Source organism: Chiloscyllium punctatum, chromosome 7 (genome assembly GCF_047496795.1).
Source record: "Chiloscyllium punctatum isolate Juve2018m chromosome 7, sChiPun1.3, whole genome shotgun sequence".
In the NCBI taxonomy this organism is placed as follows: domain Eukaryota; kingdom Metazoa; phylum Chordata; class Chondrichthyes; order Orectolobiformes; family Hemiscylliidae; genus Chiloscyllium; species Chiloscyllium punctatum.
The window spans coordinates 42,094,919-42,109,739 of record NC_092745.1 but is presented as its reverse complement, the minus strand read 5'-3'; the positions used below and the strand labels follow the sequence as shown (position 1 = coordinate 42,109,739).

The 14,821-nt window shown below is 45.2% G+C and overlaps 1 protein-coding gene across 1 annotated transcript in view; it reads right to left on the bottom strand.

The window, feature by feature from the left end:
- LOC140479345 (pre-B-cell leukemia transcription factor 1-like) overlaps positions 1 to 14,821 on the bottom strand; it is a 97,231-nt gene that overhangs the window by 24,268 nt on the left and 58,142 nt on the right. The window contains exons 6-7 of the mRNA XM_072573254.1: positions 13,962 to 14,048; positions 8,100 to 8,212 (exon numbers count right to left, since the gene is read on the bottom strand). Of these exons, the coding sequence (XP_072429355.1) occupies positions 8,100 to 8,212; positions 13,962 to 14,048 (200 nt within the window). The remainder of the gene's footprint in view (positions 1 to 8,099; positions 8,213 to 13,961; positions 14,049 to 14,821) is intronic.

Below are 14,821 nucleotides of genomic sequence, written 5' to 3'. Positions count from 1 at the left end.
TCCACTGTCTGCCAGGGCAGGATCTGAACCCAAATCCCCAGAACACAAATGAGATCCCTGGATTAATAGTCCAGTGATAATACCCCCAGACCATCGCCTCCACTATAATGGCGAACTGTTAGCAGTGATCTCAGATCAGGAGGCTTGGACCCTGCCAGGGGAATGGTTCTCTGATGAAGTCCTGCAACAGTCTACTTGGTAAGTGATGCAAACCGACAAGAAACGGGACTTTGTTTATAACTGGCTGGTGTCCAGTGCTTTATTACTGGAGCTAGGTAAGTCTCCAGCCACAGTTCGAATGCAATTGCGAGTCACAGAGTTATGGAGATGTCCGGCCCTTTTCCGTCCAACTCAGCCTTACCAACCAGATATCCTAAATTTAACTAGTCCTATTTGCCAGCACTTGGCAAATATCCCTCCAAACCCTTCCTATTCATATACCCAGATCCCTTTTAAATGTTGTAATTGTACCAGCCTCCACCACTTCCTCTGGCAGCTCATTCCATACACGTACCACCCTCTGTGTGAAAAAATTGCCCCTTTGGTCCCTTTTAAATCTTACCCCACCCTCAGTGTAAAGCTATGCCATCTAGTTTTGGACGCCCCCACCCAGGGAAAAGATTACAGCTATTCATGCCCTCCATGGTTTTATACACCTCGATAATGTTGAAGTCTATTGACATCTTGTTGAAATGAAGGTATTAATCTTTCCACAGTGAAGGTACTAATCTCTCCACAATGTGGTACTAATCTCCGCACAATTAAGGTACTAATCTCTCCACAACGAAGGTACTAATCCTCCACAATGAAGGTACTAATCTCTCCACAGTGAAGGTACTAATCTCTCCACAGTGAAGGTACTAATCTCTCCACAGTGAAGGTACTAATCTCTCCATAGTGAAGGTACTAATCTCTCCACAGTGAAGGTACTAATCTCTCCACAGTGAGGGTACTAATCTTTCCACAGTGAAGGTACTAATCTCTCCACAGTGAAGGTACTAACCTCTCCACAATGAAGGTATTAATCTCTCCACAATGAAGGTACTAATCTCTCCACAATGAAGGTATTAATCTTTCCACAGTGAAGGTACTAATCTCTCCACAGTGAAGGGACTAATCTCTCCACAGTGAAGGGACTAATCTCTCCACAGTGAAGGTACTAATCTCTCCACAGTGAAGGTATTAATCTTTCCACAGTGAAGGTACTAATCTCTCCACAGTGAAGGGACTAATCACTCCACAGTGAAGATACTAATCTCTCAACAGTGAAGGTACTAATCGCTCAATAATGAAGGTACCAAACTCAGCACAATGAAGGTACTAATCTCTCTACAATTAAGATACTAATCTCTCCACAGTGAAGGTACTAATCTCTCCACAATGAAGGTACTAATCTCTCCACAGTGAAGGTACTAATCTCTCCACAGTGAAGGGACTAATCTCTCCACAGTGAAGGTACTAATCTCTCCACAATGAAGGTACTAATCTCTCCACAGTGAAGGTACTAATCTCTCCACAGTGAAGGTACTAATCTCTCCACAGTGAAGTTACTAATCTCTCCACAATGAAGGTACTAATCTCTTCACAATGAAGGTACTAATCTCTCCACAGTGAAGGTACTAATCTCTCCACAGTGAAGGTACTAATCTCTCCACAATGAAGGTACTAATCTCTCCACAATGAAGGTACTAATCTCTCCACAGTGAAGGTACTAATCTCTCCACAGTGAAGGGACTAATCTCTCCACAGTGAAGGGACTAATCTCTCCACAGTGAAGGTACTAATCTCTCCACAGTGAAGTTACTAATCTCTCCACAATGAAGGTACTAATCTCTTCACAATGAAGGTACTAATCTCTCTACAATGAAGGTACTAATATCTCTACAGTGAAGGTACTAATCTCCCCACAGTGAAGGGACTAATCTCTCTACAATGAAGGTACTAATCTCTCTACAATGAAGGTACTAATCTCTCTACAATGAAGGTACTAATATCTCTACAGTGAAGGTACTAATCACCCCACAGTGAAGGGACTAATCTCTCTACAATGAAGGGACTAATCTCTCTACAATGAAGGTGCTATTCGCTCCACAACGAATTTACTAATCTCTCTACAACGAAGGTATCAATCTTTCCACAAATGGTTGGAGGGCCTCTGTCAGTTAAAGCCCAATTTCTGATGCAAATAAAAATATTACTGAGCAATTAAATGTTGTACCATTTACATTTTTAAAGAGCTGCTCTGTTTATTTCTCACAAATATGTGTAAGAGCTGTTCAGCTAACTTAGTCAACAAAGAATCTGTTCAATTTCTGATTGCCTGGAATTGCAGCAGATATAACACACAGAAACAGGCCATTCGGCCTAACCTGTCCATGTTGGTGCTTACCCTCCACTGCAGCCTCCTCCCACCTTTCCTCATTTAGATCCTCCATCCTAACCCTCTATTCCTTTCTCTCTCTCCTGCCGGTACAGTTTTCCTGCCAACCACAAAGATGCTGTTCATTTCAACTATTCCCTGTGGGAGTGAGCTCCACATTCTCTCTGCCCTCCAGTTTTCTCCTGAATCCCCTGTTGGATTTCTTGGGGACTGTCTGATTTTGACGGTGTCTCGGTACACTCATCCCCACACGAGGAAACATTCTCTCTCCGTCTAGCTATCCATTCAACCAAAACCTCTCATTATTTGAAAAAGACTTACATGAGTCACCCGTCAGCCTTCATTTTCCAAGAGAGCAGAGACCTTGTCTGCTCATCTTTCCCCAGAGGTAAAACTCTCAGTCCTGATTTTATCCTTGTTAATCTGTTCTGGATCCTATCCACTGTCTCTATAATGCGATAGCCAAAACAGTCCCCAGTTCTCTCACTGGGAATTGTGGAGGGAGTAACTAAGTTTATTCTTCCTTCAGTATTTTTCAATTCTGTTGTTCATTATATAAACCTTGATGCTTCGATTATTTTTGTTATAGCCTTACCAACCTGTGTTGCTGCTTTTAATGACTTGTGCGTTGGTCTGCTTGCATTCTTTTGCACCTCTATCTGATTTTAAAAGCACGAACTGACCTCCTTATTTTCGTTATTAAAATGTAATCCCTCTCAAGCTTAACCACACTGAGATGTGTCAGCTAGCTCTGAGTCCAGTCTGTCAGTTCTTGGGTGCACTCTAGTAAGTTGTTGCAGCCCTTGTAGTAATCTGTTGGCTATTTCACTTCAGCTTGGGTCGCCTGCAAATTTAAGCATTGCACCTTGCTAATTAATCCTAAAGCCTAAATGGTTGACAAAAATTAGTGAAGAGGACTGATTCTTGGGAGATGCCACCTCGAGCCATTGAGAGGTTGCTAAGGTGATAGGATGTTCCCTCTGAGCGGGACTGGCACTCAGTGGGTTGAATGGCCACACACAGCAGTCCAAAAGAGACCGCACAGATGCTGGTCAGCACCTCGCGAAGAGATGACCAGTGCTGCTACTCTCTACTTTGCGTCTTTCAGCCAGCTAGCTATCTGTTATAAGGATCGTCCCCTGGTACTAGATCGGCCTGGCTGTGGAAGGTGGTGCCTGAGGATCGGTAACTTCGCCATCGTTTGGGTCCGGTTGGTGAAGTGGAAGGGCGTCACAGTGACGTTGATGAGGTAGGCCCAGCAGCGACTCTGACATTGTTGGGTCTGGCACCGGCACCAGGTGAGGCGGTGGTGGAGGAGAGTCGGCCCAGTGGCAAAACAAAAATGGCGCCCGAGGATTGGCAACGTCAACGTTGGTTGGATCCAGTGTAGGCGGCAGCGGGTTGGCAGAGGAGGAATGGCAGCGCAGGCATCGTTGGCTTGGGACCGAAGGATTCTCTTTAAGCTTTACCTTCTAATTGTTTCTGATTCTTCAAACAATTCCAAATGGCACTGGATCATGGAGACAGTGAAACAGCTTTTCAATGTCTTCCTCACCACAAAACACATGTGACAAAAAATAAAGTCATTCAATCATGCAAGCTCCGAGTTTGTTTTAAATCTTGGAGGTGGAGCAAATTGCAAGGATGGGAAGGTCGATGTATTGGGGGGAAGCCCCCAGTGGAAAGGGGCTGTGGACATGTGGAACACACATCGTGACTCCCCGCGGAATAAATCCAGCAACCCACATACAGAAACCACCCCCCCCCCCCCCCCCCCCACCAACCTTTCAGGAAGGGTGACCATCCTGAAATGGCACCTCTCTGTCTCTCTCCCCAGGCCTGTTTAGGCTGGTCTCTCTTTGAGAACTCTTTGCAAGCCCCACCTCTGGTTCACACCCGGCCTGGATCAAAAGGTGGGAATGCAGTCGTTAGAATGGAGAAGGTTAAAGGCATTCAGTGCCTGAACAATAGGATCAGTGGGCCTAAACTCCTGCCTCCCCTGCACAATATTCCCATACGCTTTCCATGTGCAGATGATGAATATGTCCAGCAGTTTCTATTTTAAATTTCAACTTCCTACACGGTGGCGCGGTGGTTAGCACGGCTGCCTCACAGCGCCATGATCCCAGGTTCAATTCCCAGCTTGGGCAACTGTCTGTGTGGAGTTTGCACATTCTCCCTGTGTCTGAGTGGGTTTCCTCCGGGTGCTCCGGTTTCCTCCCACAGTCCAAAGATGTGCAGGTTAGGTGAATTGGCCATGCTAAATTGCCCGTAGTGTTAGGTACATTAGGAGTAAAATGTAGGGGGAATAGGTCAGGGTGGGTTGCTCTTCGGAGGGTCAGTGTGGACATGTTGGGCTGAAGGGCCTGTTTCCACACTGTGGGAAATCTAATCTAATCTAATCTACACCCACAGAATTGCTCAGACCTTTGAGTACAGGAGTTGGGAGGCCATTTGGAGGTTGTGCAGGACGTTGGTGAGGCCTCTTCTGGAGTACAGTGCCCAGATCTAGTTGCCGTGCTACGGGAAGGATATTATTAAATTGGAGAGGGTTCAGAAAAGATTTACCAGGATGTCTCCAGGAACGGAGGGCTTGAGATATAAGGAGAGGCTGGGGCTTTTTCTAGTGGAGCATAGGAGGTTGAGGCCTGACCTGTTAAGAGGTTTTATAAAAATCATGAGGTGCATAGATAAGGTGAATAGCAAATGTCGTTTTCCCTAGGATGCAGGATTTCAAAATTAGGGGATGCATTTTTAAGATGAGAAGAGAAAGATTTGAAAAAGACTCGAGGGGCAAATTGTTTTACACAGAGAGTGGTTCGTGTGTGGAATGAACTGCCAGAGGATGTGGTGGATGTGGGTGCAGTTACAAGGTTTAAAAAACATTAAGGTAGGTAAATGAATAAGAAATGTTTGGAGGGATATGGGCCAAGCACAGGCAGGTGGGACTAGTTCGGTTTGGGATTATGGTCGGCACGGACTGGTTGGACCCAAGGGTCTGTTTCCGAGCTGGATGAGTTGATGACTCTGTTATTGAATGGTTAGCTATCCTGTTCGAAGCTTATCAGCATTCACAGAAGGTGAATGCTAATTTTCCAACTGACATCCAATTGTTGGCTGCAGCCTTCTCAATATCCAAAGTTAATTACTTGCCATTTATAAATCACTAATGGTGTCGCCCAATAATTTCCCTTCCATCACACAAAGATAAGGAGTTAAATATAAGTCACAGCAGGCCTTAAGATGTGAGGATAATTATTTCCCGTTGAATTCGGATCAGCTTTGTTGACAATTCTGAGCTAAGCGCATCCGCAAATATAGCCGCCGCGGTCTGTGAGCCATAATCTTAGATAAAATGCTGAACAGCCTGGCGTAAAGTCAACCTTCTCTCCATCGGCATCTGCAAAACGAAGGAGCTGGTCAGTGACCTCAGGAAGTGGAGCGGAGGCCAGCACCAATGGGTCTGAGGTGGAGGTGGTCTGGAGCGTCGCATTCCTGGGAGTGACGATCCACCAACCATCTGTCCTGGCCCACCCAGGGTGGCACTACCATCAAGAAAGCACAGTATTGCCTCTACCTCCCCAGGAGATGAAGGAAATTCGGCAGGTCCACAAAGACTCGGACTAGTTTTTATAGACGCACCATAGAAAGCATCCTGCCCAGATGCATCAGAGCTGGGTAGGGCAACTACCCTTCCCCAGGATCATAAGAAACTACAGAGAACCGTGAACACAGCTCAGTCCATCACACAAACCGGCTTTCCATCCACTGATTCCATCTATACTTCCCACTGCCTCGGGAAAGCAAGCAACATAATCAAAGATCCCTCCCACCCTCTCTTCCACGATCTTCTGTTGGGTGTTTGTGTCAATACACATAAGAATAGATTCAAGAACAGCTTCTCCCTCAGTATTATCAGACTTTTGAATGGACTTCTTTAATGTTAATGAAGATCTCTCTCTCTCTCTGCACTTTCTCAGCAGCTGTAACACTGTATCCTGCACTCTGCTCTGTTACCCTGATGCACTTGTATACTACGATCTGACTGTAAAGCACAGAAGGCAACACTTTTCACTGTAGCTCAGTACGCGGGACGGTTACAAATCAAATCAAATCAGTGCATAATGCTCTCAGCTCAAAGGCATAAGGAAGGAGAATAAAACATTGCTTCAGAGCCTTGACACAAAACTCAAGGAGTGAAGTCAATGCAGCACTAACGGAGTTTGAATGAGATGTTAGATATCAGTCTGGTCAGATCAATGGAAGGCCCCACAGGAGCAAAGGTACTTTCTCTTTGTGTCTCAAACAGTAATTTACCCCTCAGTCAGCAACAGGAAGAGAGATCATCTGTCTGTGATCATTTTGCTGTTACTAGGTCCTTGCTGTGTGTCCAATTGGTTGCAACAGTTCTCCTGTGTCAAGAGTGATTACATTTCCAAAATACTTCAGTGGTCACAAAGTGCTTTGGGACATCTTGTAAACATGAAAGGCGCTAGGCAAACGCATGACTTTATGTTGTATCTTTCTCCGTTCTCCTTACATTCTACAGGCCCAATGGTGATTGTTATTTCACACACAAATTCTGTGAAAGAGTGAGGAGAAAATGTTGAAACCCCCTGATCTCCTCAGTAAGATCCCAATCTGGAACTCACTCCTGTTATTCCAGATATAAAACCCCTGGTCTCCTCGATTAGATTCTAGCCTGTAACTCGTTCCCAGGTATCTGTTATTCCAGATATAAAACCCCTGGTCTCCTCGATTAGATACCAGTCTGTAACTTACTCATGGGTTTCTGTTATTCTCTTTGTAAACCCCCTGAACCCCTCAATTAGATTCCAGTCTGTAACACATTCCCAGGTATCTGTTATTCTATATATAAAACCATCTGATCTCTTCAATTCAATTCCAGTCTGTAACTCATTCCAGAGTATCCATTATAGTATATATAAACTCCTGAACCCTTTGATTAGATTCCACTCCATAGCTCACTCCCAAGTATCCATTATTCTCTGTGTAAAGCCCCCAATCTCCTCGATTAGGTTCCAGTCTGTAACTCACTCCTGGGTGACTGTTATTCTAAATATACATAAACCCCCGGTCTGTTTGATTAGATTCCAGTCGATAATTGATTCACAAGTATCTGTTATTCAATATATAAACCCCTGAAACCTTCAAATAGATTCCAATCTGTAACTCACTCCCTGGTATCTGTTATTCTGTATATAAAGCGCACTGAACCCCTCAATTAGATTCCAATCTGTAACTCACTCCTTGGTATCTATTATTCTGTATATAAAGCACATGAAGCCCTCAATTAGATTCTGGATTGAACTCACTCCCGGGTATCTGTTATTCTATATATAAACCACACTGAACCCCACAATTAGGTTCCAGTCTAACTCACTCCCGGGTGTCTGTTATTCTATATATAAACACCACAAACCCCTTAATTAGATTTCAGTCTGTAACTCACTCCTGAGTGTCTGTTCTTCTATTATAAATCCCTGATCCACTCGATTAGATTGCAGATTAGATTGTAACCCATTCCCAGGTATCTGTTATTCTATATATAAATGTCTCCAACCCCTTTCCAAAAGATGTGTTCTCATCTCCTGTCAGGCCTACCTTCGTTCCCCCCCTCCCCGATCTCCCATCAAAGGCAGCATGCCTGAATATATCAAGCTCTGTATATTTGACAGCAGTTTCTGATGTTTCCTACCTGTAGCTGCACATTAGCTCCGACCTGGACTGCCTGGTAAGAATCCCCATTCAGAGCCTGCATGCTCATGTACAGATCTCCTGTGCCAGCCATGTTATACGAAGTCGACGAACCTACAGAATAGAAAGGGTAGTCCCTGTGTGAACAGGTTTGCAGCAGCGCCATCGCCTTCAAATCCCATTGGCCAACAACACATCCTTCTTTATCTGAAGGATTCCCAATGATTGAGCATCGAAAACTCTCTGAGCTAGACATCATCTCAGGTCCACCATCCCCTTAGAAGAAAATTCAACTCATCGATTTGGCCAGTTCCTCATTCTGAGATTGAGGGCCCTGGGTCTTAAACTCTACAAACAGTGGAGGCAACCTCCCGTCTCAACAAGCCCCTGAACGATTTCACCTCTTTGACACTCTGGGGAATCTCAGCTCCATAGACTCAGTGTCTCCTATCTCTGTCCACAATCTCCTCTGCCGTGTCTCTCGAGTTGTTGTGACACCCTTTCCAGCACTTCCCTTATGTAAAGGAAGTCAGAACCATGCACAGTGCTCTTGGTATGGTCTCACCAAGGCCTTGTGTAACCGCAGAGACCTCTGTACGTTTAGTCTCCAGTTTTGTTCTTATAAAGGGGAACATACCATTTTCTTGACTAATTGCAGCTACAATTGAACTCACTCCCGGGTATCTGTTATTCTATATATAAACCACACTGAACCCCACAATTAGGTTCCAGTCTAACTCACTCCCGGGTGTCTGTTATTCTATATATAAACACCACAAACGTGTGCAAGGACATCTGATCTCAGGGAGAATCAACCCTCAAGTCAAAAGCATTTGAAAAGAGTCTGTCTTTCCCTTTCTCTTGTTAATTTGGTAAAACCAGCTTTTCTCCACATGGTATAGCCTCTGCCCCTTTCCCACACCTTACTGTCTGCCTGCTTTAACAGTCCCTTTCTGTCTTGCCAGCAAACTTGGGAATTCATTTCGTCATCTAAGCCACTGACCATAGATGATAAAGAGTTGAGACCCATATGATGATTTTTCACTCGCTATCGCTTGCCAACGCAAGAAACGGCCTGTTTACTTTTCATCTCCAGTTTCTGTCCTTTACCCAATTCATCCATTCAAGCTAATATTATCCAAGTTCTATCAGCACTAATTTTTATATACCCATCCTGTCTTGCATCTTACTATCATCATAGACTCCCGACAGGACAGAAACAGGCCAGTTAGCCCACCAGGGCCTGCAGTGATCCTCTGAAGAGCATCCCACCTAGACCCATGAAATCCCACCCTATCCCTGTAACCCTACATTTCCCATGGCTAACCCACCCAGCCTGCACCTCCCTGAACACTATGGGCAATTTGACATGTTTGATTCACCTAACCTGCATATCTTTGGACAGTGGGAGGAAACTGGAGCACCCAAAGGAACCCATGCAGACACAGGGAGAAGGTACAAACTCCATACAGTCGCTTGAGGCAGGAATCGAACCCGGGTCACTGGCACTGTGAGGCAGTGGTGCTAACCACTGAGCCACTCTACTGAAAATCGTCTTTGAACCCAAATGCACAAAATTCACTTGGTCTCATCAACCAATGCTTTTACATCCTCAGGGAAACACCAACAGCTTGGTCAAACATGATTTCCCTTGTACAATTACCTGCTGACATTGTGTAATCATATCACCATCTTCTCAGGGGCCACTTAACATTCCCTTAAAAAGGGCAGCACGTTGGCTCAGTGGTTAGCACTGCTGCCTCACAGCACCACGGTCCCAGGTTCAATTCCAGCCTCGGGCGACTGACTGTGTGGAGTTTGCACATTCTCCTCGTGTCTGCGTGGGTTTCCTCTGGGTGCTCTGGTATCCTCCCACAGTCCAAAGATATGCAGGTTAGGTGAATTGGCCATGCTAAATTGTCCATAGTGTTAGGTGCATTAGTCAGAGAGAATTGGGTCTGGATGGGTTACTCTTCGGTGGGTCGGTGTGGACTGGTTGGGCCAAAGGGCCTGTTTCTATTGTGCAGGGAATCTAATCTAATCTAATCTATTGTACATGGGGTGTGGAAGGGGGTTAAATGGGTGGGTAGAGTGTGTGATAGGGGAGAGTGTACACAGGGTGGGGAAGGGGGTTAAATGGGTGGGTAGAGTGTGTGATAGGGGAGAGTGTACACAGGGTGGGGAAGGGGGTTAAATGGGTGGGTGGGTGGGTGTGTGATAGGGGAGGTGTACATGAGGTAGGGAAGGGGGTTAAATGGGTGGGTAGAGTGTGTGATAGGGGAGAGTATACATAGAGTGGGGAAGGGGTTAAATGGGTGGGTGTGTGATAGGGGAGAATGTACATGGGGTGGGGAAGGGGGTTAAATGGGGGTGTAGAGTGTCAGTGATAGGGGACAGTGTACTTGGGAGCCGGACAAAATGGGCTGATATCCCACATCTTTTCGGTTCTGTTAAATTTGCATCAGAGCTCACTTTAGGTCGATGAAGATAGAGCAGTGGATGTGGTGTACATGGATTTTACCAAGGTTCCCCATGGTAGGCTCATTCGGAAAGTAAGGAGGCAAGGAATACAGGGAAACCTGGCTGTCCAAATACAGAATTGGCTGGCCCATAGATGACAGTGGGTGGTGGTAGATGGAAAGTATTCAGCCTGGAGCTCGGAGACCAATAGTGCTCTGCAGGGATCGGTTCTGGGTCCTCTGCTCTTCGTGATTTTTATTAATGCTTGGATGAGGAAGTGGAAGGATGGGTTAGTAGGTTTGCTGATGACATGAAGGTTGGTGGAGTTGTGGATTGGTGGAGGGCTGTTGTAGCTTGCGACGAGACATTAACAGGATGCAGAGCTGGGCTGAGAAGTGGCAGATAAGAGTTCAGCCTGGAAAAGTGTGAAGTGATTCACTATGGAAGGTCGAATTTGAATGCAGAATACAGGGTTAAAGGCAGTATTCTTGGCAGTGTGGAGGAACAGAGGGATCTTGGGATCCATGTCCATAGATCCCTCAAAGTTGATCCACCCAAGTTGATAGGGTTGTTACAGGTGTATGGTGTTATTTATAGAATTGCATAGCACGGAAACAGACCCTTCAATCCATCTTGTTCATGCTGACCAGGTTTCCCAACTAAACTAGTCCCACCTGCCTGCATTTTGTCCATATTCCTTTAACCCTTTCCTATTCATGTACCTGTCCAAATGTCATTGAAATATTGTAACGGTACCTGCATCTACCACTTCTTCTGGCAGTTCATTCCAGATATGAAGCATCCTCTGTGTAAAAAGGTTACCCCTCAGATCCCTTTTAAATCTTTCTCCTCTCACCTTAAAAATATGTCCTCCAGTTTTGAACTCCCTTAGCCCAGGGAAAAGACCTTATCTATGTCCCTCATGATTTTATACACCTCTATAAGATCACCCCCTCAGCCTGCTGCGCTCCAGTGATAAAAGTCCCAGCCTATCCAGCTTCTCCTTAAAACTCAAACCCTCCAGTCCCAGTAACGTCCTTGTAAATCTATTCCACACCCTCTTCAATTTATTAATATCCTTCCAAATTTGACCTAATGCCTGTTTAGGTGGCTTGCTGCTATACTTTGCTTGGTAAGACTCCTCCAACCTTTAATCACTCATGCACCCTTCAATTTTCTCACTCCTGCTATTTGTACTTCACACTTTAGCCTTGCCTCTGGTTACTAAAACCTTCCCTTCTCCATTTAGCTCTACACATCTAAAACCTGCTTGAAATCCATCTTAAAATCCTCCTAAATCGTTGTTTCAATTGCTCTGTGTGTATTGTTCATTGATTTGTACTTCATTTGTCTAACTGCTATCATTTTACCTTCACATCCTAAAAGGTTGCTTGAGTTGGTCTCTACATGAGTGGCAACTGGTAAGAAGGGAACAGAGTACTTCATAAACATACCAGTTCTTTCTTGCCTTGCAATCCAGCTAAAGGAGACACACTCAACATTATCACTGGAAACAAACAGGAATAATGTAAGTTTGGACCTAATGTTTAGAATAGGGTCAGACTGATTTTCGGGCAAGTGCAACATTACAAGTGAGGAGGGCTGTTGTCGGCTGCAAATGGACTTAGATATGATGCAGAGCTGGGCTGAGGAGTGGCAGATGGAGTTCAACCCTGTCAAGTGTGAGGTTGTCCATTTTGGAAGGACAAATAGGAATGCGGAATACAGGATTAACGGTAGGGTTCTTAGTAAGGTGGAGGAGCAGAGGGATCTTGGGGTCTATGTTCATAGCTCTTTGAAAGTTGCCACTCAGGTGGATAGAGCTTGTAAGAAGGCCTATGGTGTATTAGCGTTGATTAGCAGAGAGATTGAATTCAAGAGTCGTGAGGTGATGTTGCAGCTGTACAAGACCTTGGTAAGGCCACATTTGGAGTACCGTGTGCAGTTCTGGTCGCCTCATTTTAGGAAAGATGTGGAAGCTTTGGAGAGGGTGCAGAGGAGATTTACCAGGATGTTGCCTGGAATGGAGAATAGGTCGTACGAGGATAGACTGAGAGTGCTAGGCCTTTTCTCATTGGAACGGCGAAGGATGAGGGGTGACTTGATAGAGGTTTTTAAGATGATCAGGGGAATAGATAGACAGAGACTTTTTACCCGGGTACAACAGAGTGTTACAAGGGGACATAAGTTTAAGGTGAAGGGTGGAAGGTATGGGAGGGATGTCAGGGGCAGGTTCTTTACCCAGAGAGTGGTGAGGGCATGGAATGCGCTGCCTGTGGGAGTGGCAGAGTCAGAATCATTGGTGACCTTTAAGCGGCAATTGGATAGGTACATGGATAGGTGCTTAAGCTAGGACAAATGTTCGGCACAACATGGTGGGCCGAAGGGCCTGTTCTGTGCTGTATTGTTCTATGTTCTATGTACAAGTCATTTATTTATATAATGCAATGAAACATACCAAGGTATTTCACAGACACAACATAAAACAAAATACAGGTTGTTCTGCTATAACGCACATTTCATCAACACAAATTGGCTATAATGCGATTGATGAATTGTGGACATTGTTTAGATAATGTGACCTTTCTCCTGAAAGGGTATAGTGATTTTTATTAGCGATCTCCTGCTGCAGAGGGATTGAGTTTAAGAGCTCTGAGGTTAAGCTGCAGCTCTACAGAGCCCTGGTTAGACCTCACTTGGAATATTGTGTTCAGTTCTGGTCACCTCATTACAGGAAGGATGTGGAAGCTTTAGAGAGGGCGCAGAGGAGATTGACCAGGATGCTGCCTGGACTGGAGGGTATGTCTTATGAAGAAATGTTGAGGGAGCTAGGGCCTTTCTCATTGGAGTGAAGAAGGATGAGGAGTGACTTGATAGAGGTGTACAAGATAATGAGAGGCACAGATAGAGTGGATGGCCAGAGTCTTTTTCCCAGGGTGGAAATGGCTATCATGAGGGGGCATAATTTTAAGGTGATTGGAGGAAGGTTTAGGGATGGCAGAAGCAGGTTCTTTACACAGAGAGTGATGGGTGTGTGGAATACACTACCAGCAGTGGTAGTCATGTCAGATACACTAGGGACACTTAATGGATAGGCAGATGGATGATAGTCAAATGTGGGGTATGGAGGTTAGTTTGACCTTAAGGTAGGATAGAAGGCCAGCACAACATCAAGGGCTGAAGGGCCTGTACTGTGTTGAACAGTTCCATATTCTATATGTTTAACAGTTTCATTGACAGGCTATCATTTGATCTGACTTACACCCAATGAGCAAACTCTAACAAGGCGATAAAACCTTGCAGGAGATCCGCCATGGTGAGATGGTCAGAGTTTCACGTTGTGTGGTTGCAACGCCCATCCCCCCAATCCAGCCCCCCAGTAAAACAACCCATCAACACTCACTCTCTAAGCCCGTACACAAGGTCCGCCCTGGGGGTCTTGGTGCTGGAGGGCTATTGCCTCCCATTGACCTGTAGCACGATTCTGTACCTACAGAGAGAGAGAGAGAGAGAGAGAGATAGAGATAATTCACAGAAGGCCCACAGTCCTGCAAGGAATATTGATTGCAAATATACTTCTCCATGGTAAGTTTGCCCTCAATGTGATAGACGAAACTGGGCAGGATAGCTTGCAAACTGTCCTCTCAGTGACCTCAAGCTTACAGAGATGCCTGGACTGTCTCACATACTCATTCTAATGCATTCCAGGGGACCTCAGCCTTTGTTCCAGTCAGCCGCTGTGTGCTCTTTTATAACGACATGTGGACTACACGCTGGGAAATCTTCCGTCCTGTCTGAGAGAGAGAGGCAATAAATGTTCATTCATCCCCTCACTGGGCGTGGGAGCTGGTTGTGTGAAATACCCAACTCCAGACGGTAATTCTGTTTTTCTCTCTCTCTCCCTCTACGCAGTTGCTGCCTTTTTTTATTTCACTCACTTTACCATCGTCATCTTGTTCACTCTGAGTGAAGTTTGAGGCAAACCAGCTGGAAGTGAACTTTCTGTCCATCTTCAGGTCCATGTGATCAGGAGAGAGAGAGAGAGGAGACGGGGGGAAAGAGGAGATGGAGAAAGAGAGAGAGGGGGGCAAAGTGAAGGGTCCAACACATGATAAAAGAAATTGAAATATGGATTGCAGTGAGATAGGTGAGGATGGACAGAGATATACAGTATAATATGGAGTGAGACGGTGAGTGAGAAACAAGCAGACCAATGTGACTTAATTCTGGTAATGGAACCTGCACACTTTTATTGCTTGCTCT